Source organism: Aspergillus vadensis (assembly GCF_003184925.1).
Source record: "Aspergillus vadensis CBS 113365 unplaced genomic scaffold BO88scaffold_34, whole genome shotgun sequence".
Taxonomy (NCBI): domain Eukaryota; kingdom Fungi; phylum Ascomycota; class Eurotiomycetes; order Eurotiales; family Aspergillaceae; genus Aspergillus; species Aspergillus vadensis.
Genome location: NW_020292072.1, coordinates 75,708 through 100,772, shown reverse-complemented (window position 1 = coordinate 100,772; position 25,065 = coordinate 75,708). Strand labels below are relative to the sequence as shown.

Here is a 25,065-nt window from a genome sequence, read left to right as displayed (position 1 = left end):
GTCTAGAATCGATTACTCCAAATTATTTGTAAGCATCCGCAGACCACAATAATGGCATTGGTGGTTTTCTAGATTCTACCGATATCTGGCTTATCCGCGGTAATCGTCAGACCTTATCATACGATGAGAACGGGTTACTCCAGGTCCGCTGCTAACCGTACAACTTACCATCCTGATTGACTCATCTACTGATCAATCCAACATCCTTTTTAGTATCCTTGAACAACCTACTGCTGATAACACCATGAGTCTAGAAGCTTCCTATATATATGGAACCTCACCTCGGCCATTTGCTATACAAACTGGACCATCGCATTTACTGCCATGATGACCAGTACCTCCAACCCGCCAACTAACTTCTCTATCTTAACCGCCCGCCTTAACATCACCTACTTCGACCCGACCAGCCCATCTCACAGCGCCTTCCTCGCTCACCTCTGGAACACACCCGACTTCATCGCCACCAACGGCAAAACCTCCATCACAGACAGCCATTCCGTCCAGACCTTCATTCAGACCCGGATCATTCCCCAATACACCTGCAAAGGATTCGGCCTCCTCCTCTTCAACTTCAGGCCTATATCCAATCCACGTCATGAAAACACCCTTCCGATTGGCACCATAAGCCTCATGCAAGGTGACCCACCAAATCGCTACTCTGCACCAGACAATGGATTTGCTATTCTTCCAGACACCAAGGGCGAAAATACGCGACTGAGGCAGCGAAGGCGGTCATTGAGTACGTGCAACGCAAGTGGAATGTGCAGGGGGTGTTTGGGTTTTGTGCGCCGGGGAATATGCGTAGTCGGAGGGTGTTGGAAAAGAGCGGCCTGGAGTTCAGGGGGGTGAGGAAGTTGAGGGTGTTCGGGGGGAGGGAGAGTGCAGTGTTTGCTTTGGTGAAAATGGAGGAGGATTTGGGGGTTTATGGGATTGATACATAGATAGATATATTGAAGGATGGATGCTGTCAGGGTGCGGGCTGGCGGTATTGGTAGGACAGTAGCTCAAGCAGGGGACAGGAGGAGACTGGGAATAGGCGGGCTAACTACAGTCAGACTATATACAGAAAAATAGATAAGACATAGCTCGAAGCTATAGACAGAAATCGGAAGACTGGTATATTTTATCTTATATAGATTATATATCCAGTAAATTACCGGACGGTATGAGAACAGCACATGACAAAGCACATGTGTATCAGGGACTATATAATATAGTTACCTGAAATTTACTGTACAGTTTGTACATAAAACATACTTTCCGGAAAAGCTGTTGTTCCCTTTAGCTGGCGACGACTCTCACCTCCCCGTGGTGCCGGCTGGGAACCTGTGAATGCCTTGCCTGGAAGGCATTTGCAGAGCAAAGAAGAGTCACTACCGGCCAGCACTGTCAGCTGGCTAGGGCCACGGCTGGAGCGAGAGCTCAGGGGTCAGGGGCCCTGACCCCACGCACAGGCGACAAGGGAACGCTTTGAAAACCACCCGACACACGACTGCGAAACCGATCCTACAATCAGTGGACACTAGGGTCGTGGGATAGGACACCCTTGGGGTGCTCTCGGGCTGCTCTGCTGAAAGGAGGATATCGCTGGGTCTCAGGATACAGAAATGACAAGAGTCAAAATCAAAAACGCGAACGACACGGCACGACCCAGCATGCTTGAACCCACACAGAGAACGACGAGGTACTTTGGTTAGTAGGAGGGACAACGCTGTGTTGCTTGGCTGTTCGGGATACAGAGAGGACACAACTGGACGAACTCCTGCGAGACACGGTCGGCCTTGTTAGAGCGATCTTGCAAGGTAGCGCGAAACAGATTTGACAACCTGTGGGGCGCAGCATATAATGGAAGCGACGGAAGACTGGGTGGGCGGACTGCAGTTACGACCCTTTCTATATGGCTCGAGAGGACGGACGCGCGTGTCGGTCTACTGAGAGAATAGGATTCTGAAGATGGCCATCGAGGATGGAGTCTTTAGGGCGGCTATGGAAGTAGGCTTAAGGTGCAAACTGGTATTGACTTGCGGGACCGGCTGTGCCCCGTGAAGGATGCGGAAAAGGATCGAAGGCGACGCAAGGTGGAGGGTCTATGTAGGTAGACATGCTGCCTCCTCTACAATTTATTATCCGGCTTGCTTAGCTTAGGAATACAAATCAGTACTTGAAAGCTGCAGCCCTCACGTTACAGAACCCTCGACAACAGTCAGGCCAGGAGTTCGTCTGCCATACGTACAAGCTGGTGAACAGACTACGGAGGAAAGGAAACCACATCAGGATACTTTGGGTCCCTATTAGCGAAGATAATAAACTGCTGGGCCTAGTTAAGGAGCAGGCCCGAGCTGTAACCCACGAGGATGCTATCCCACAAACACAGGTTCCCAGAATGAAGTCAACAACGTTGAATCTCGCATGATCCCAAGCAGTCGCCACGAAAGCCTTGCCAGAGGATATAGAAAGACATGTTAAATGAGTGGATGCTGTACTCCCAGGAAAGCATACCCGACAACTGTATAATAGATTATTGTGGAAAGAAGCGACCGTGCTGGCTCAACTCCGGACCGGTATGGCAAGATTAAATGGGTATCTCTACTGGATTAATGCCGCGCAGACAGACCAGTGTGCATGCGGACAAGTAAGAAAAACCGTGGAGTATTTTCTCTTTTAGTGTCGGAAGTGGACTATGTAATGCTTCTTATTGCTATAATATACTTGAACTCAGCGGGGCAATCTCTCCCTCTGCCTGGACGGGAAATTGTCTTCTGATGATTAGTAATGGATGCTGAACTTGGAGGCAGTACGAGCCTTAATATAATTTACCATTGTTACGGGCCGACTTGACACTATCTAACCATGTTAACCAAGATATTGACATTCTTTTCCTAATTAACCCACACCAACCACCCTGTGCCACAGATGGTAGACGCGCTTTAACTGCCGAGGATAGGATATTGAACACTTAAAAAAGCACTTTTAAGCCAGTCTATTAATAAATTTATTAACCCACAGGGATTCCTATGATATTGACAGCTGAGAGGACATATACTGAAAGGATCTATGTATGGGCTCGAAGGAGATACCGCAGATGTATATTAGAATTTGTGTTGATAGTTTAGTGATAGTTGCCCTTTCGGCTGAGCCGCCGGGCGTTAATGAATTGTGTGTGTGTGTAGCGGCAGAATGTGCCAAACCCGGATGTCAGATGCTATAGTAGCATATATTGCTATCTTACGACGTAAGTGATAGACCACGTGGAATGTTCGACTACTAAGTAGGCTAGGGCCATGGTAAATGAGTTGGCTGACAGATAAAGTGTTTGAACGTTGACTGTGGATTGACATTGATGGCAAACATCCACCAGAGGGTTTATTGTTGTTTCTTTTGATGGATATACAAGCCCCGAGCCCCAAAGACACGCGCGCGACATAGCTTAGAAGTGTATGCAGTGTTTCTAGAGGACAGGAACAATAAGAAAGACGCTGAAAACACTGTAATGCCATATTCTGGTCAGGATACTTAATAGATTGGATGCTAGCCACGATCCTCGCCTCCTAACCCTTCAGAGATAAGGCCATTGATCAGTCATTTCCAGGCCTTGACGGAAGAGATGAAGTCGAAGAAGTAGTAACCCAGTGTTGTTGTGCAAGTACTACATTGGGAATGAATAGGTAATTCTCTGAGTGAATCCCCTCGGGATTTCTGGCATGTATTATTCTCTACGGTTTGACCGGATAATTACTGAGATTAAATTTATGATTTACTGTGTTTCTTGCTTACTATATTATTCTTTCTAGCCATCAATCATTCCTGCCTGGCAACAGGAGCTAGACCAAGCCTACAAGAACCTTATTGCGGTCCAGACTCGGCAGGAAGGCTGTCCGCTGTGCAGTCCCAGCCCATTATCTGGAACAACCGTGCAGTGCTTAGAGATCAGATTCTAATAGTGCTAATAATTAAGGCGCCAACTGGTGGTCCCCCATCATTAAAAAACAAATTCAACCAAAGAAGTTTGAGCATTAAAAGGAAAGCAATTCAAAAGAATAAGAAAAAAAGAAAGAAAGAAAGGAGGCAAATAAATAGTCTGAAAGACTAGAGCCGCTACTGCATACTCTCTAAACTCTAGCCTTGAAGCACAAAGATCAGCCTACCAGAGAGGCTGGGTATTAAGCCATGATATAATTAACTCTATCTAATCTTTACTACTGATTAGTATAGAGCCCCATCTGTCTCCGAGCTGCTGAGTAATTTCTGTCTTATTAATTACCAGCTATTGCACCAAACCATCACCATTCGGATTTCCGGTCTTTAGGAAGTTTCCCAGTATGCATTTATCTGACAGCAATCTGGTAGTCTGCGCTCGTCCAGGGCTTGTCTATTCTGTACAGGTTATTGAGAACATAGTTCATTCCAGATTTACAGTAAGCACCCTGGTCCTGACCTGGAGATGCATGGTTCCATAGGTAAGTCCACACAGGGCTGGAAACATTCATGTACTACAAATAAATCCAAATCCAAGTTCTAATCATAGAACAGTCTGTAAACTGCAGGTTCTCTGTATTATAATCCAAGAAATGTGGCCTCTATCCCCACCGGGTAGTATATTATCTGGCAGAGGAGAATACAGCTCTTCAGCATTATACAGACTCTTGACCTGAAGAATGGCAAAGAACATTGCACGGACTAATAAAAGAAGATAGTCTATAGACTAAGCTTAATAGTGCCCCTGTTACGGTTCTTGTATTCAACTATTACTGATCTAAAATAAAATTATCTGGTGATATTTTAGAAAGTATTTTATTAGCTGGCATATAACTTCCTCTAGTCTAGAATCATGATGGGAAAAGTAGAAGCTTATATAAGAGAATTAACTACTGGCTAAGATAACTATATCCACCGTGACTTGCGCATGGCCGCAGCATAATCCAATTGGGTCCAAATCCTGAGATCAGAGATCAGATCCGGGAGACACCCAGTTAAGCTAAGCTGAATTATTTAATTCTAATCTCTTAATATTTCTATAAAGCTCCTCAGTACAACTGCTAGAATATATGAGAGAATATAATCTTTCTACTATATAGAACAGCTACTAAGGCAAAATACTTTTTTTCTGGTTTAGTAAAACAAGTATATCAAATCTCAATATTAATATAAAGTATTATCTAATATTTCTATCAGTCTCTATCCACCTTGGACTGTGACAGTAATAAGCGGTATAATTTAATCTAGCCCCTTTATTAGTATTATTTCAGTCTATTGCCATCCGGTGCGGGCCTGATAATTATTAATTCAGTTATTATTAAAGGCGGGAACTTCTGCTACTTTGAAAAGTTTTATGGCCCGTCTTCAGGCCAGTCCATTAATATATTATTTATTCTGAACTATTACTGAAGTTGCTCCATAATCACATTCTCCTAAATTATTTAACAGCATTGGTCTGTATATATAATGAAATTAGACTGTAATAGCTAGGCCGTGATAATAAAAAAGAGGATATATTAGGATTTTCTTTATAAATATTTATCTATCTCTTCCACTAGCCATTAACTCCTATTCATAAATATAGACGGTGTGATTGTTAAACCGTGCATAACTAGAGACCATAAAAATAAGAAATAAAAACAAGTATTAGTTATCTAGTAATAATTTATAGCTTAATTAAAGATATAATTATCTCTTCTTAGTTTTATAATATAATCCTTTCAAGTAAAGAAAAGCCTGTAAGAAGAATCCTACTATTTAAGTATTATATTATTATTTTTTTATCTTAGAATAAATAAAGTGACTAGAAAGAATACCTATTAATTTCTAGTTTTCTTAGAATATTTATAGTGCTACTGTGATTTTGTCTTTTAAGAGTCTCAGACTGTATACCCTAGTTAGCACTGCATATATCTAGCAAATCAGTACGCCAGTACATGGATATATATTAATAGAGTTTGAGCATAGCGAACTGTAATAAGATATTTTAAGATATTTATTATTATTATATATCCGCCCAAGTGGTGTAAAGGCATGAGTGGGCAAGAGAATCTTAAATAAATAATTAAAAGATTATTCAAGTAAAGACAGCTTAAATATTATAAGTATATTATTAATCTTAGTACTTACAGGCTGAGGTGACTTGACTAGAAAATAATATCTAGAAATTTTATTTTAGCAGGACTGCTGTGGCGCTGCTAGCTATTACTGACAGTAATTAGGTAATTGAAACTAATAATATTATATAGTAGTAGTAAAATTAGGCCTGGCCTCTAGTCAGAGTATGCCCGTGCGGAGTTAAGACAGTAAAGTGTAGCTATATATAGATTTAAAATTATTATCCAGCCCTTACAGAGTCTGAGTAATTGTGTTATAATAACTCACAGACATGCTAATATTTAATTAGTATATTGAGAGTCTGAGCATCTTCAAGCTGTTAAGTATATAATAAAATATTAGTAGTAATTCAATTCCAGCTGTATATAGCAGATAAGGAGATTACTGTATTAATTATTATTTCAGTAAAGATTAGATAGCTGTCTATTATTTAGTTAATTACCTTGCTTCCATGAAAGATCGGATATTAATCTAAATCCAGACACAATTACATACCGCGCACGGCGGATGATTTTAATTAATATCTAGGCCTAAATCTATTAATAGTTATTCTTAGCTTTGGTTACCCGGTTGCTGCTAGAAACAGCGGAAAGATACTTTTGACATAATCCTGGCCTGATTAATCTGCACAACCGTGATATTATAGTAGGTTGATGACTGTTTTATATGCTAGCGGGCCTTATAGATATTGCTAAGCCTCTCAACAGTTACTATAAATTATAATAAATAAATATATGCTGTCATGCTCCTCTAAACCCCAGCCGGGTAAAAGATAAATATTTATTAATTAGTAGATTCTTTATTCTTAGTATTCTCCTGTGGCCCAAGTAATACTTAGTGAAATAGGACAGCAGCCAGTATTCTCCAAAAACTTTAACTTAGATATTGAATATTCCCAGCTGACAGCTCCAGCACATTTACAGAATTAATAGTCATATGCAGCGTGATAGCTTGCTGCAGGTACTAGCAGGTGTCTGTCTTTATTAGTTAATAGAAATTACCGCTATATAATTACCTTCAGGGGATGTCCAGGGACTCTTACACAGTTCTATTGTAATAGCTAGCAGCGGCACAGCTGTCCTGCTGAAATAGTATTTATAAATATTATTCTTATTATCAAGTCATGCATTCTCAGCCTGCCAGTATATATTTAATAGTATATAGGATTTCTTAGCTATTCTTTTCCTAAAGTATTTATTAATATCTTATTAAAATGCTATTACCCACTCGTGTATGGTACACTGTTTTGGCAGGAATATATTAAATAAATTACAGAGTCTTTCTTTACAGTCTACTATGTTTAGACTTTATTAATATGTATATGGATGTACTGCGCACTAACTTACTTGGTTTATTTAATATCAAGATTAACATGTGCTTTTGATAAATTTAAAATAATAAATCCAGGAAATTAGAGTAACAAAGTACCTGAGAGAACCAGAAAATAACTGAAATTTCTTTTATATACTAGATTAAATCCCAGACAGTAAATTAGTAAGATAATATTTAAATAGATTTTCCTTACAGGATCCCCTTATTTAAAAGAATATTATAAAAATAAAGAAAAATAGATTAGTTATTAATCTAATTATAAAGAATTATCTGTGGTAGCTAATAATTATTTTAGCTTTGATTTTCTATTTCTTATTACATAGAGTTCAACAATTGCGCTATTTCTTGATAAAAATAAACTATTTTAATGCTTTGGTCAGTAGAATGATAATAGAACTATTTATAAAGAGAATTCTGTAATAATTTCATAGTAATCTATATAAACTTACTTTTATCTATATTATAAGTTATTCCAGGGTATTATATACACCTTTACCAGTATTTACTTTTGGTAATCACATTATAATGCTTAATTTACTTAACATGATAAATCTGGTGTATCTTGATAATTATAAAATCTAGTAAGAATGCCCATGCAGCCTTTCAGAAAATGGCTAAAACAGGGAAACAAGTATTTTCTGTCTGATTAAAAAGATAGAGTCAGGCTTATCTCTAAATAATACTAACTTTTAATAATTATCAGGTCAAGGATCAGAGCTCCCAGATACTTTAATTTTTAAGTATATACTAAGTTTCTACTTATCAGGGGGTCTTATTATTATTTTATAAAAAACTATAATATACTTTCTTACTTCAAAGAAACTTATTAGCTATCTTTCAGCAGTTAAGAACCATTCTTATACTAGAAGTAAGCAGGCTGGATATTTATCTAGAGTATCTTATCTGTATAATCATTGTCTCATAGAAGTATAACATAAGCCAAGCTTACAGGATCATTAAGCCCACACTGAGTAATCCTTGCGCAGGCATGGAGGTTTATTATAGAAAGAAAGATTATTTATAAATAAAAAATCCTATATTAGCAGTTTTCTCTGTTTATTAAATTATTAATTTTAATATATATACTCTCTTATTAAATTCTAAAATATATACTCCCTCCTGCAGTATTTATTATATAAATCAGGAATTCCTGGAGCCTCTGATTGCTTTAATTAGTATCAAGAACAGATATAGATATGTATAGTATACCAGTCAGCGCATGATATAGGCTGAAAGTAGGTTCAAAAAGATTACTAAAAGGATTTTATATAATTCTTTTAATATAAGAATATTAAGCTCTTCCACTTGCCAAAGTGCAGAACTAGTCAAAATTCTATATAAAAGCTGTGTAATTGTTGATATCCTTATATAACACAACAAAAAGAATTTAAGCCACCAAGTAAGTTATCTATTAAATCAGAATTTATTTATTATATTTAGTCCTGCAGTATCTGTTTAACTGTCAAAATTCTCGTAAGAGAATTTCTATATTTAAATAGTCTCTTATTATCCCTGCCTGGTAATTTAGCTAAGTATTTAAAATAGTTATTTATTATTTTCCAGTTCTCTTGAACACCTCCTAACGCTAATTTCTAAAACTGATTATCGTTTATATCATAAAACAAGTGTCAAAATAAATTCACATAGGCCTAGCAACTTACACATTTAATATATTATAGATCAGCAAGTTTGGGCATAGCCGAAGGCAAAAAAACGTCCTAGGATTCTTTTATATATCTGTTAAAGCAGTGTAATATACAGGAGTAAATATTAGAATCCTAAATAAAATATTAGTTATTATATAAAAAGAGCTAGGAAAGGGATCATAATATATTACCAGAAATATACTAGCGGGCATGATTTAGTAAGAAGGATTACATTTACAGATAGTATCTTAGCAGAGCTGCTAATACTACTGTTATTTACTATAAAAAATTTATACAAGGCCCCTTACACATCTGTTATATATAACTGCACGATGGCAACTTCTACCAGCCAATAAGAGTAGATATTCAAATATTAGTATCTGCAGCGAGGTGTTATACTATATATTAATTATTTATTTTATAGATCTCCTGGAGCTGCTAATAAAGAATACTTAATATCTAATTTAAGATTCTTAAAGAAGCCTGATTATTTTCTTACCCGCGGGTAATAATAAAAGCACAGTCTAGATTATTTTATATTCTTTAATATATCTAATCCATGATCCTCCTATCCATAATATTTCACAGTGATATATGATTTACAGCGGTATACTCTGAATACTTAATTTTCAAACCAGCATGGATTTCCAGGAGCATGAGAGTAGAAAACCCCTTTTAGAATCTGTAATAATTATCATGGGCTTTAGTAAAATTTACAAGTCTTGTTATATATAAAATAGTAACATTTTTACCACTACATCCCTGATTAGGCTGATTAATCCAGCTAGACTAATATTAAAAGTATCTAATAGCCGTTCCTGACAGCTGCTTGGTAACAGAAGCCAAGGATGTCCATTACTAGCTTTAGTCTAGATCTTAATGGAAACCATCCACCGTGCGGGGTCAAGGCCACAGAATGCAGTCTGGATTTAGTTAATGTCTGGTGGTAAGGCAACCAACTGAGCAGTAGACAGCTATCTGATCTTTACTAGCCTGGTGACTAACCCAGTAATTTCCCTGTCCGTCATGGGCAATGGATTAGATGGTTACTAATATTTATATAATAATTATTCTCTTATATATATATCTGTAATATTCTCTAGATGTTTCATGGCATTCTTCTTGCCCTAAAACCATTTAGAATACATCGGATCAAATCTTAAAACAGCTCTTAATCAGGAATTAGTAGCAGGTAATATAAAAAACTACTATCCAATCTTTCATTCAGCACTTGGAAAGTAGAGTGACCAATATATACAATATTAGTATATATAATATAAATATTAAGATCTTTTCCTTAACAGCTTTTCCCTATCTTAAGTTACATCAGTACTAGAGGAAATCAGTATTTCTTTATTAGATAAATATAGAATCATGAGCACTGTGTATGTAGAATATACTATATATAAGAATAATTACTTTAAAGACAAGTCAGCTATCAAGGATATTTATATTTTTGAATATTTCTAGTCAAGACTTTCTATTGTCTAGAAAACTCCAGGATAACTATTCATAGTAGCTAACATGGTTTTCTATATAAAATTACATTCAGTTTACAAAGCTAGTTTATTTTAATATAATCTTATAATTATCAGAGCTCCTCGCCTCTCTTCTCTGTATTAATAAAATAATATAATAAATCTTTAGATTTTTATCACTACTACTTGTGCAGAGACTGCTTGAAATAGCACTCCATATTTCACTATATAGATAATTATTCTATAAGATATTAAGCCCAGAAAGTTCTGCTAATAATTAATTTTTCCTGTAATAAATGAATAACGGTGCTCGAAGATATATACCAGTTATTTAAAGCAAGTCATAAGTCTAGAGAAAAGCTGGAAGACTGGCAGCTCATATATAAATTTATTAAATAAAATAATTTATATTACTAGATAGCTTATTAAATATTCTTAATTACAGGTAACTAACTCTTGCAGCCCTTGTCTGCTGCCAGGGAATCTTATATCTTAGATAGTCATATATACAAACTGATACCTCACTGTAAGTAATAGCAATTATCTATTATTATTAGCCAGCAAATTATACCTTATACATTAATGGTGTTTCTGGTGGACTTGCAAGAGGTATTATATAAATCAACTGTAATTTAGCAGGAACAGCCCGCCTGTTGCACAGCAACTTAGATAAGTATATGCTATATAATAAATACAAAGCTCTACACCCATATTATTTGAATATTGATTTTTATATATATAGAAAAGAACACATTCATGCTGGTCTAAGATATATCTAGAAGATATAATTTCTGATAATTTTATTTTAATCTTGACTATCCTTCCCGGTCTATATATTAATAGCGATGACAGAAAATATCTAACTTTAATAATTATACCCGGCAACTGAGGCCCCATATACTAAACTGATTCATAGCAGATTAACTCTAAATCAGCGAAATACTGCATGCATAATATATTGCAGAAAGAGAAGAAAGATTTATTTATTTTATATAACTTAGCTTAGACTTAGCTAAAGATTAATAATATACTGGAATACTGATTTATTTATTTTATATGTTCTCGAGGTCAGAGTGTATCTTTGAACTATACAAAGACAAGTATAGAAAAGCAGCATTATACTATACTAAAAAAAAAATAAATAAAAACTTATAATTCTTTTTGAGCGTCTCCTTACATTCCTCAAGACTGAAAAGAACAAGATAATTCTCTAATAAAAAAGAAGCTTAAATAATATCCTATTATCTGGTATAATAATTATAAAGCTAGAAAGAGACATTAAGCTAGGTCTAGATTTGTATTAATAAAAATTATATTATATAGCTAATAGCTAGTGGTTTTGTTTCTACTGAACTTATTATAAGTTATACAGGATATTAATAATATTTTATAAGACTAAAATCTTTTGCTTCAGCATGAATTGCCAGATAACAGTAGTTTCCAATAGTTACATCCAGTATATAGTTGGTGGGGGGAGAGTTAATTTGGAGAACAAGAATTATTATATATTTAAAAAAACAGCAATCTTTATACCTACCAAAAAATATATTATATAACAGCTGTACAAGCCGCACGAGCAATGGTTAGTTATTTAATATATGACTATATCCCAACTGTTTCTTCCGCTTGGGAATATGTGCTATTTTCGAAATCCCATACTTTCTTAGTACTTGAGGAACTTCTTACGTAAGGTAAGACCCTCCACGTACTGAACCGTGTTTCCCAGTTGCTGATGTCGTGGCTTGTCCCGTGCCGAGTAAGCGAAAGGCTTGTAACGTAAACCACGATCGCGCGGCCCATCTTGTAGTACCACACAAACTATATACTCGTTGAGAAGTGTTATATCTCACTAATCACATCTCTTGGGAGGATATAACTCCGCATATTGATTACTGATTAAAGATAGACTTGAAACTTACTCAAAAAGGTTTGATAGATATATTTCATATTGAATATATGCACTATGTAAAAATACACGTAAAATATGGGTATTTTATATGACCAGCCATTATTGATGGTTATAAATATGCTAGAAAAATAATAATATAAAATTGGTTATGTCTATAGTCTATGTTCTCAGAATAAAGTGCTTTACTCTCTAAGTGGCTGAGATATTTTAAATCAAAAAAGTAGCTTTTATATAGTATTAGTAGATAGACCGCTCGACCGTATAAGCCGCGCGATCGTGGTTTACATTAGGTTAGTTATTAGCCTGGCTGGCTGTGAAGACAAGATTGCCTCTCTGTACAGAATATCATAGTTTATTAAATAAACACGCGCTACTCAAGCTATATACACCATGTGAGATCAGCTCTTGGCCCATGAAAGTATCTATTTACTAGCAATATATAGATCTGGAAAGTATGATATTAATTACAGATCAGAAGGCAGACAACTCTGTTAGTTATAAAAATTAGTAATAATACTACTAGATTAAGATTTTAAGATATAGAACTTACAAGGATTAGATCTACTCTGTAAACAAGACTAATAAAGATAAGAAAGCATTTTGGTATTATTATATAATAATTATAATAGCAGAGTTATCAGAGTATTATTATAAAAAATACTACTTCTAGCTATAGCTTTATAATAGATAGATAATATCTATATCTTAAAAAGTAAACTAGACTGTCTGTTTTAAGGACAGCATCGTGGCGCAGTATAATAGATATAAATATACCATGTGCAGTATTCAGTAAGTAGAATTTATATATTAATATAATATAATCAAGGCCTGGCTAGGCCTACGGTCCTTTTATACAGAGAAGCTTCTTAATTATAATCTAGTATATTAGTTTATCTTCTTGTCCTGGAATGTACTGATTATCTTTTTTTACTGGTACAGGTATTCATACCTGCTGGATAATTTGCTTCATGGAAGGTATTCTTAGTAACTTATTATTATTGATAGTCTGCTTTGTTTATGTGCTGCTCTTGATCAGTCTCTTCCTGGCTGGTCCGGTCGCCTGGTATCCTATGCGGGATAGTATGTAAGTGATGGATGTGCCTGGCTGTTACTTGCAGGTCTTTTTTTTTAACTATAAGGATATTCTAATCCTCCTGGAAGTCTCTGAGTATATAGAGGACGTGGTCCTCACCAAGGCAGTGGTCAGCATGATTGTAATTCTTGGGATGGGGCAGACTGAGCTGTTCCGACAAGTCATCTCCCCATCGCAGATACAGCATGTTAGAGTGGTTTCATACAAGGGGAAGAAGAAGGGGAAGAAGAAGGGGAAGAAGAAGTCGTGGAATAGAAGGCGTCATATCGGGACAACGAGGCGCATGCTACGAGATGAACATAGATTATTAATTAGGGATTACTCAGTATAGCTGAGTTTTGTTTGAAGCAGTCTATATCCGTGATCCAATTGATGATTTCTTCTGCATCCAGCGGACCCCGTGTGTACAGTATCTAAGGGTCACAAGAAATAGCTGATATTGGGTATTTCTGTATTTGTTTGCCTTCTGTTGGAGCACTGACTCCTTAGTAGGCAAGGGAAAACCTCGCCAAAACGTGGGTTAGGTTGAGTTTTCATCTTTTGAGCCCGCCCACGAGTTACCCAGGCTGGGTTTCGGGGGTCCCAACCCGCCCATGGTGTCGAAAATCACGGTGGCTGTGGAGTATCATGGTGGCTGAAACTTATAGCAGGGATGGGACCAGACATATATATGTGCTATCCCGCCTTTGTAAAAGATAACTCCTTAAGTAACAGGCAATCAATCAATCTATTCTTACTTCAGCAGGTTCAAAAGATGAAAACCCAGCCGAACCCGTGTTTTGGCGAGGTTTAGCGACAACCTGTATTGCTGCAGATCAAAGCGGCGTGTGGTATTTTCTTGTCCAGCAGGGTCATTTGCTTAATTTAGTCTTATTTGCTCTGATCTATACTATAGTTTATTAGTCTATGATCTCTGAAACTGGCTTGCCTGGCCTGTAGCTCAAGGCTTCTTTCCTCATTGATACCATCTCACAAAGTAATATTGATTTATGGAATTTGAATAATCCTGGGCAACGGGACATGTCGAGTGGTGGGCGACGTAGGTAAGTTATAGGAAATTATTATATTGACGGGATATCAATTAATAGAGAATACCCCCAGGACAATGAATACTCCGCATATAAGTGTTTCCTGGCCTCCCCTCCTTGGCCTTGTAGCCTAGCAGTGCTATAGGTCTTCCGAATAGGGCAATACACCTACTTGAATCTTGCAATTTGCGCGGGTCTCTGCAAGCGCGGTCCTCCTACTTAGATCATGTTGCTATTCACTCTTGCTCCCTATGTCCGAGAGACACTACTGGGCCCGGACTTTCAGAGAGAAACATGAATATTAGAATAATATCAGAATGAGTAGCTCGTCATCTTCGTTTACGTGCCCGGAGAAAGTCCAGAAATATTCGATCCAGCGCAAACCCAGAGTGAAAGAATCTCTACAGGCCAAATTACGGCTTCTGGAGAGAAATAAATAATGGCACCATTATTTGACAGTAATTCTCATCGTGGTTCAGCCCTCAGATCCCCCTGAAGGCAATTTCGGGGCCGGCAAAAAGCTTGGTACAGTCCTATCTTAATCAGCAACCCTAGCCCTTCTGAGTATTGTTCGGATAATCAAAGCTATTTACTAACATGTGTGATGAGACAGCCGGTTCCTACATGTGTCTCCAGTCTACTGATCTGCTATCAGAGAGCACGGTTAACTCATGATCAGAAATTGACTGTGTAATCCCCAGCCGAACGTGAGGGCCGCAGCAGGTATATGGTCATGGTGTATTGCTTTATTGAAAGTTCGCGGAACTACCCTAGTAAAAGCATGCTTTGTGTGATCAAAGTAGTCTTATGTGTTGACGATTTTTGGTGCAGGGACGCGAGCAGGATGAGGCGCACGAGCTCGCAGTACCGCACGTCAGAAAATGGAATGCCGTCTCAGCCCTTGTATGCACCCTCCACGATCAATCTGCTGTGAAGTCGTCGGAGCTGCTTTTTCCATGTTGCCTAGCCTCTACCCTTTCCTTTCCTCTTTACTACGGCTGCCAGCTGGCGAAGTGCGATTAATTAAATGAATACTTCACAAGTATATGATTATGCACAAGCATAGTGAGAGGAGCCCGTGGTGGGAATCACGCGAGACGTTGGTAGCTTAGTATCAGTAATTAGGTGCCGCGCATTTTCAGACGTTCTTTTCCAGATGGCCAGAGGAACGACGCGGCAGGTATAACGTGTTGAAGGCAAAACTAATCATTAAGAGTCTCTGTAAAGCACCTACTACAACATGTACTTCATGTTCGCCCCCTATTTAAAGCATACCCAGAAGCCTGCAGTAGGTCCCCTCTAGTCGATTGAGCAACCAGGTCAACTGGCCCAGCCAGAAGCCCGTCCAGCCAGGCAGACTACCCAGGTACCATCCTGGGCCTCGCAGCCGCTCCTAATACAGGCAGGAACTCCTGGCAGACCATTACTCCTAAAACCTAATACACGAGGGAAGCAACAGCCAACGCAGCAGAGGCTCACGGCATTCGGGACATGGAACCACGTCAGCCATGCAACCCATGTCTCCAGGGACGAATGATTGAAAAGCCCCACACGCGCTCGGGACAAAGCAGAAGAGGGAAATTTGCAATGGAACTCCTCCATATTGACGTTGCAGGGTCATTTGATGAGGGCCTGGACGGCAGTCGCTACTGGCTCACTATTGTTGACGACTTCACAGGTTGGATCGAGATTATTCCGATACCACGACGACAGGAATACGTTGTCGAGTCACTGCGTTTCTTCCTCGACCATAATGAGCGGCCTGAACGGAAATGTAGACGAATACGACTCGACCGGATCCCGGAGCAAGTGGGAGAGGAAATGAAATTCATCCTCTTCTCACGGGCCATCCAAGCGGAAGTCACGGGAATTGACCAACACTAGCAGAACGGAGTCGCTGAACGAGCGCACAAGACGATTTACGATCGGATTGACCCTACGCTCGCGCATGCGGGGCTACCACCGAAGTTCTGGCCAGAAATTGCGCGAACCGCAGCCTTCCTGTCCAATCGGTCGCCCTCGTCCAAACTCAACATGACTCCATATCAAGCGTGGTACGGTGACAAGCCGGACTTATCACGACTCCGAGTGATCGGATCCAAAGGGGAGTACTTGATTCCCCCCAAACTGAGGAAGAAGCTCACAGGGCCAAGGACAAGGCCATGCATCCTACTAGGCTACGAGGGAAATACCAACTACCGTATCCTGCTGGAAGACGGACGAATCGTTGGGACCCCAAACGCTGAATTTCATGAAGTCCTTGAAGCTCCTTCCACACAGACCAGAGAAGATGTGGTGGCCAGACAAGACGGCTTACCTGCGGTAACGGCTGCTGCCGCAGGGGGGAGTGAGACGCTGGGACTAATAAACCAACCGTCGGTAGGCATACGGCAAGCATCCGTGCCCGCCTCTGGGCGCCAATTGTCGATGGCACCACCAGAACGGGCCCTACCAAAGTCGAAGAAACATAACTCGCACATACTGCTTCGATCGAGTAACGATAACTCACGAGGGCTAAACCAGTCGAGTAACAAAGACTCGCAAACACCAGCGTCGTCTCAATCGAGTGACGAAGACTCGCAGCCACCCGTTGCTGTACAGGGAGATAGGACCTTGTCGCCCACAAGGAGTGACGATACCTTTGGACCATTCGCAGATGATTTACAAGACATCGTCCAGAGGAATGAGTCACCAACCGGCGGCGACCAGCAACAAGGCGACGCTCACCAAGGTCAAGACCTAGGAAAAGGGCAACGATATCCAGAAATCCAACGTGACCACCCAATTCATACGGTGCCACAAGAAGCACTAGAAAACCATCCTGAACTCAAAGTTCGCGCTCCGCAGGTCATACTAGACACATTTAGTGACAGCGAAGAAGAGCTTGCGTTAATGAATATACCCAAAGAACACATCATCCCAACGTTCTTAACAGTGGCTGCAAAGGAAACAGAACCTTTTGAGCCAAGTCCCCTGCATCAAGCAAAAAATGACGCGAGCTGGCTCGAATGGGAAGGAGCAATGCTTGAAAAAGTGAACTCGCTCCACCAAAACAAAACGTGGGAGCTCGTTGATCCTCCCACAGATCGCGGATTCTCAGCGGAAAATGGGTCTTCAAAGTCAAACGAGGACCGCATGGCGAAGTCATCCGCTACAAATGCCGATGGGTAGTGAGAGGCTTTACACAAGAAGAGGGGATCGACTATGACGAAACATTTGCCTCAGTGGTCAAGCCAATGAGCTACAAAGCTCTATTCGCAATCGCGGCGGCCCTAGATCTCAACGGCATTCCTGTATGGGTACATAGACCACGAGATCTACGTCGAACAGCCTCACCACATGAGCGACGGCACATCTAAGGTCTGCAAACTTCGAAAGGCACTGTATGGCCTCAAACAAGCTCCTCGGGTTTGGTACCAGACCCTTACAAATTTCCTTCGGAACCTCGGCTTCGAGCCGATCAGCTCTGATCTTGGGATTTTCATCCGGAGCAATATGTACATCGCGGTGTACGTCGACGATCTCCTGATCGTGGGGCCAAGCACTGCAGAAATAAAGAGGATCAAGCGGAGCCTCCGAAACCGCTTCCAAATGACAGATCTAGGACCATGCAGTTACTATCTCGGAATATCCGTTCAGCGAGACCGTCAAAACAGGACGCTGTACCTCAGTCAAGAAGCGTATATTGACAAGGTCGCTCACCAGTTCGGAATCAGCAATGGCGCTCCCGTCGGCACAACACCAATAGAAATCTCACCACTTCCCGAGAACAGTCCCGGATATGACTGTCCTCCAAACCAAAGAGTCACATACCAACGCATTGTCGAGTCCCTAATGTACATCATGCTTGGAACTAGGGGGGACGTCGCGTATGCCGTTTCGATGGCGAGCAGGTATCTGGGAAATCCCGGACCGCAACACATGAAACTTGCCTGACGCATCTTGCGATACCTCAACGGCACAAAAAGCCTCCAGCTCACGTACAAGGGTCAGCCCCAGATGCTGAAAGGCTTTACAGATGCAGACTGGGGTGGATGTCGCAACACCAGACGATCAACAGCTGGATATCTCTTCAATATCGGGAGTGGGGCAATCAGTTGGCAATCGAAGCGCCAAAGCGTTGTTGCCCTCTCGACCTGTGAAGCTGAATTTCTAGGCCAGACACAAGCAACCAAAGAAGCAATCTGTTTGAGAAGACTTCTCAATGAGTTGAACATGAGCCAAGGTAAAGCCGCCTCGATCATTTGTGGTGACAACCAAGGAGCCATCGCCCTGTCTTCGAACCCGCAATGCCATTCCCGCACGAAGCATATGGGAATCCAACGCAAATGGCAAGGTGAGTTCCAAGGCCTTGGAACAGTGGAGCTGAAATACATCCCAACTACTGAGCAAATTGCTGATGGGTTCACGAAGCCTCTTCCGCGGGAACGATTTGAATGGTTTCGGAAAGGGCTTGGCATTGAGTGACACCACCCAGCTTACGGGGACAGACTAAGCCACACGGGTACCCTTTCCTTCTTTTCCTTTTGAAGGTTTTTGAAGGTTTTAACGGGACCCTTCACCACCGTGATGAATGGTCGCTGGCACCCTTGATGGTGGTCGCCATCGGGTGGGAGTGTTGAATATCACGGTGGCTGAACCTTATGGCAGGGATGGGACCAGGCATATATATGTGCTATCCCGCCCTTGTAAACGATAACTCCTTAAGTAACCTACGATCAATCACTCTATTCTCACTTCAACAGGGACATTGGTACCTGTTCGCAGAGCAAAATTGCCCGGGCGGCTAGTATGCTGTTCCTGATTAGGTAAAGTGCCTCACTACCTCTTGGCGTCAAAGTGCCGGTCTATATAAAGTCACCTTCATGGAACCATTAAGGACAGCCAGCTTTCATGCTACAGTATCCCGTAACATTTTCTGTATTAAAGCATTATAAAGGATTGCCATTCGATGTGACTTTTCATGTTCTACGCTTCGCTAGTCCTCTACTGGAGTGAGAAGGCTGACCTCCCGGTGTGAGGCCGAGTCAATACGTCCAAGCCCGGCGAGGAAAAGGCATTGTTGGGTCAGAAGATGATTCAATTGTACTGTACCCTCGAGCCTTCCTTGCAGAAATTGGTCTGCTGAAGTGAGAGTGGCAGCAAGCCTGCGAACACACCATATGAAACCGAGAGCTCGTTTTGACTTGTTGCCACGAAGGGAATTCGCTACGGTTTGGGAGGTGCTGCTACCGGTAAGCGACCAGATTTTATATACTCTGGTTATATAAAGATTGAGCAGAATGTATCCTTCACGGTTCAGGCCAGAAACTTTCGTTTCTTCTAGCAAGAGGATGGAATCCCTAGTGCACAGCTTATTCCGCATCGCTTCTGCAACAGTATGCTGATGGCTCTCACCTGGAATCTATATATACTAGTCCGGATTTCTTCCGTTGTCTAGGCACAATCGTGTGTTTCTCGGGATTCTACGCAATCTGCCATTGCATTGTGGGTCAAACACGTGCCCGAAGTAAGCGAAAAGTTTCGCCTTTTCGGATTCAGAGACGCCGACTTTGAGGGACATCCAATTTGATGTCGCCTTTCACAGCCATCTGATCGGGTCCATAGTTTGACGGGAAGTTGATGAATATTCTGGATAAATGCAGGCCAGTATTTGTCCTAGCGATCACGCGTGATGGGTTGCGTCTCCGCTTTCCGTACGGGCACCTGAACCGCTGTCCGTATATCCAGCCTTGCTCCCCTGTGAAGCATGTTGGAGCAGGATATGGGGTCGATTGTTTGCCTTGTTGTTATTCGCTCTATGCCTGAAGATCATGGTACTCCCCCAAATGCTATGGATTTGGCCGTTGAACACGAGTAATCTGGTAAGCTGGCGTGGGTGGGGGGAGAGTTCTCAGAAATGATGATACGTCCTCCTCGCAATCGAATTCGGAGTGGGAGTGCGCTTGTGATTTCCCTAACTAGCCAAAAACGTCATTGGCCGCTTCCAGAGGATAATTCCTGTACAGCGAAAGGTAATTCAGAAACCCCTGCTGCACGGCACCGACCAGGAGGGACATCCTTGGCGAATATTATTGAGGAAAGGACGATATGCTTGACGTCTACTCCGCGCAAGCTGGCAAGGAATGTGGGCGAATCTGTCCTCCAGCGCCCAGTACACCCTTGACGTGCCTGACGGCGGCTGCATGAAGGAAATGAGAATTGTTCTTAGACAGCCATAGCAAAGTGAACCTCTATAGGAACGTGCTCTGGGCATAGGAGAGTGTTATGCAGCTGCTTGATGGCGTTGGTGGTCATGATCGAGACATGTCTCTCCTGCGCAGATACGTCATCAGCACCGCTAATCAAAGCAGACAGAGCGACCCCTTGGAGGGTGATTTCACTGTCAGCTCCCGTTTCACCATCTTGTTCGCCTTTCGGAAATCCCGCGAATATTGTCGGGGACGTGATACCGATGTGTTCATGATAAAGCGACTCAAACACAATGGCCAGACCATGTTTCTCACTGCTCACCGCAATGGCCTCTATCGCCAGAGTAACTGGTAGGCGTTGGTCCCCATTTGATGGTCATCCACTGACGTAGAGAGGCCTCACACTACTCGGGACCCCAAGCGATAGCAGGGAACGAATTGGCTGCCAAATGTATCGGCGAGACGAAGTACTTGTCGGCAAGTCCACAGCAAGGAGGCACCCTCGCGGTGTATTAAGAATAGACGGGGAAATACGGGCTTTTCTCCACTTGTCGGTGAGCTCCGATGGGTACAAACTGCATAGTATTGAACCCTCAAAGGCTATAGTCTGAGCTCTCACCCTCTATTTTGAATGCAGTATGCGGCCAGATCGGCGGTCAGGCCACTTAGGCGCCAGACATCTTTTTTGCCCGATGGCAGCTAATCACTCCCGTGATATACTGAGTCCGTACGTCCTTTAGGGACACGTCTACGCTATTTGTCATGTCTTCCCCCTGGTGACCTCGCTAAAAGTAAATCGTCGTTATTCGACTATATAGACCAAAAATGTAGTGCTGTCCCCTTCTGCCTATAAGGTAAAATGGCGGCATGGAGCGAACATGTAACAAGTGCATACTTGTCTCACATATGCAAAGTTACGACCTTCGATAGATCAATCACGAATTTACCTACGTCGTCGCTTTTAGTGTCGGTTCAGCTTAGCACGAAGCTTCACGCCAAAGACGTAGAATCCATATGGGATGAAAACCATTCCCACACCAAGAAATGCAAGAAGCCAGGAAGCCCACTGCAACCCCAGCCGGTTGTACATTTGCGTGGTGAAGAGAGGAAAGGCAGCTCCACCACCGGATCGCAGGAAGACCTTAGCTGCTAGAGCCGAGGCAGCGTAATCCTGGTACGAATCGATGATATAGTTGTTCACAGCGTAGTAGCACAACACCATCCCATATCCGAACGCGATTCCCGACGATGCAGGCCCAACCCAGATGATGTGCTTGAAAGACGTAGCGCCGAGAATGAAGAGCGATATTGGAATAAAAGGGGCGCCAATAAGGGCGCCAATAAGCCGATCCTCTGCAGTAGGTTCCCGAACCTCGCATACCCTTTTGAACTGCTTCTCAATGAGTGGCGTAGTGACCAAAGCGAAGAATGAACCAATGAGGATGGGAATAAACATAAGACCGATCTGGCCATCGTTGTAGCCGTAGAGTCTACCGAATATGACGGGATAGGCGAAAAAGAAGGCATAGAGCATGGCGTAAATGAGGACGATGTACATACACATCAGATCGAGCACGGGCTCTGTCATGATCATCGTGATAGGTCGAATCAGGCTTGTACGCGCAATTTCCATCAAGGTCAATTTGTGCTTCTCCTGCTCAGTAACGATAGCCGTATTCCCCGTCTCCTTCCTGAGCTTTGCTGCTCGTCGTTTAAGGATTACTGGGGCGTACGTCTCCGGTATCAAACCTATGAGAACCAATATAGAACCTGCGAAAGCCAGGTTTACCCAGAAGAAAAGGTCCAAGCGACCCGACCCAACAGTGATCCAGCCACAGACAATCGGGCCAACAACGGGGCCACAGTAAGGTGCCGCCGCAAAATACGCAATGGCCATTCCTCGCTCCTCAATGCTCCAGATATCAGCAATGGTCCCACCGGCCAGGGAAAGCCCTGAGCTGGAGAATACGCCGCATAAGAATCGGCAGACGAGTAGCCCGCCTATATTTGGCGAGAGCGCACACGGAATGTTGAAGATGACGTACAGACCGAGCGACATTATGTACACAGGGCGTCGGCCGATGATTTCGGAAAGGGGAGACCACAACAGCGGGCCAACAGCAAACCCACAGACCATGATAGAGCAAGTGAGGATCGCGACTTCTAGCGAGACTTGGTACTTCTCTTCGATCAAACCAAGTCCCCCAGTGACAATAGACGACCCGAACGCAACACACACCACAAGCGTTGACGCGATCAATGTGATGTACCAACGGTACCAACGCGACCAATTGTAGGGATGCTCGGGATCTCCGACGGTGAATGTCACAAACTCGGCTCCCTTCGAAATAGCTTCTTCTAGACCCTCTGGACTTACTGTTGAGGGTCGGGTGCGGATTTGTTCCAATGTTCTCTCGGGAACAAGCCCAGTCCTAGTTTCAAGAACGTATTCCTCAGGGAAGATGGGACTCGCTGGCCGTCCAATATCCGGGTAGTTGTAGTCAAGCCGGGGTGTTCTATCTGTCACACCGACATCATTCAGAGATTCCCTGGTCTCTGATCGGACAAGATGCTGTAGTCCTTCAGGAGGACTTGTCCGGGGTTGGTGAGCCATTGTTGGTACGGTTGTATTTGATTTAAGAATGCAGTTGCCATATCGCAAATAAGCCCCTTGGCAGGTATCAATATGAGAAGCTGGAGGGAACTGACAGTAAACCCCCTGGGGCTCAGTCATGACGACATGCGTGCGACATGCATGCGCCATCAGCGGGGCCGAGGAAAAACCCAAATTTCGGCGAAGTCGGCCGAGAAAATGCTGCCTCTGCTTGAGGGTGATTCCTGCTGTCTATAATCTTGTAGTGTTCGTCAAATGTGCCTTTGCATCTGTGTCCGACGGGACATACCCATCCTTGGGGCCTGGCTTCAGGCGGACAGCCTGGGGGTAGATCCTCACCGTAAGCCGATCATCTAGAAATGCTTAGCTTGCTCGATATTCTTGAACGGATTTCGGCAGGGGAAGGAGTTACAGATATGGTTCGCCCATGCCTCGCGGCATTGTTGACGTAGGCGAGTGCGCTTTTCATTGATACCTCGGGCCATTGGACGTTTTCCGAAGACTGATGCGAATTATGTTCATGAGGCCTGCTTCTTAAGCCGTTGTAGGTTCGCGTCGCTCAGGTGAGCCAGCCGGTTATGCCACAGAGTCATTTGCGGACTGACATGGTAGGCAGGAAAAATAAGATTCTTCCAGAGACCAAGTGCGTACATTCCATGATACTGGCTGGCTGTGTATAGGTTCTTTCCGTTTGGCTTGATGCGAATACTAGCCCCCTGGCTTGAGAATTTAACTTTGGCTCCTCGATTGAGAAGCTGGAGCACCGATAGCAGGTTTGCGTGTGCAGACGGGACGTAGAGGACGTTATCAAGCACCAGCCATTTCCTTCTGCCTCGCGCATTGCACAGGATATTGACCGTCCCCGCTCTGGAGGGAGTCGTTGAGGCATCGATACTCCTCAGTTGGGGTCCATGCTACTTTTCCATCTATATAAACCTGGAGACGCTATTGCAGACGTGCTGAGCACATCCACTGTCGACGATCCACGCGTCACGGACCGTGAGGGCTTTTGTAGCCATCATTGAGGGATGTGGTCGAACAGGGCGAAGTTGCCTTCAACATCCTTACCAAACGCTCTATTCATCTTCTCCGGAGACCTTGATCGCCATGGACGTGGGCTTCTTTGAGCCATTTGGGCCAACCACATCGTCATCTTCATCAACAGTGGAGGGCCGTCTCTTCGACGGCCTGCGGGCTCCCGTATGCGAACTGCTTGGTCTTTCCTTGTGACTCCTTCCCTCCTTTGTCTGATCTTTCCGTTTTGGATTCTTGCGGAAGCATCCAGAGTCCACGCGATATGGTTTCCGACAGAAGGAGCAGTACGGGACGTTATCCATCTTGATTCGACATGTCGTCCCGTCCAGTGGCGGTATGAGTTCCTTGCTACCGGGCCCGCGGATGAGAGCGAGGGCAGGAAGCGTTTGCCCGTCAATGAGTTGTTTGCCGAACTACCCTTTCCGATGTTCTTCCTCAATAGCCTTGTTCAGGATCGGAGAATGCAGTTTGATCTTGATGAGGAGACTTGTGTCTAGTGGTATGCCGGGACCTGGCAATAGCAGACGCAGCAGCAGATGCCCGGCGTGTGCGCTCTTCCGGGGGTAGTTTTCTATACGCTACTCCGACAAGCTGAGCTCTTCCTCAGTCCAACTGTGTCCCTTGTAAGATCTATGTCTTCTTGTCA

General features: G+C 42.5%; 3 protein-coding genes across 3 annotated transcripts; 1 reads left to right on the top strand and 2 right to left on the bottom strand.

Moving 5' to 3' along the window:
* The first annotated feature begins 105 nt into the window (after positions 1–105).
* BO88DRAFT_408813 (uncharacterized protein) lies at positions 106–1,077 on the top strand. The gene has a single exon (XM_025707809.1). It carries the CDS (start codon positions 325–327, stop codon positions 847–849), a length of 525 nt encoding a protein of 174 aa, XP_025557751.1. The 5' UTR covers positions 106–324; the 3' UTR covers positions 850–1,077.
* A 20,470-nt stretch (positions 1,078–21,547) lies between these two features.
* BO88DRAFT_408812 (MFS transporter) lies at positions 21,548–23,535 on the bottom strand. Its single transcript, XM_025707808.1, has one exon. The coding sequence runs from the start codon at positions 23,502–23,504 to the stop codon at positions 21,732–21,734; it is 1,773 nt and encodes a 590-aa protein (XP_025557750.1). The 5' UTR covers positions 23,505–23,535; the 3' UTR covers positions 21,548–21,731.
* An 831-nt stretch (positions 23,536–24,366) lies between these two features.
* BO88DRAFT_190075 (uncharacterized protein) lies at positions 24,367–24,838 on the bottom strand. Its single transcript, XM_025701808.1, has one exon. It carries the CDS (start codon positions 24,719–24,721, stop codon positions 24,461–24,463), a length of 261 nt encoding a protein of 86 aa, XP_025557749.1. The 5' UTR covers positions 24,722–24,838; the 3' UTR covers positions 24,367–24,460.
* Positions 24,839–25,065: the final 227 nt, after the last annotated feature.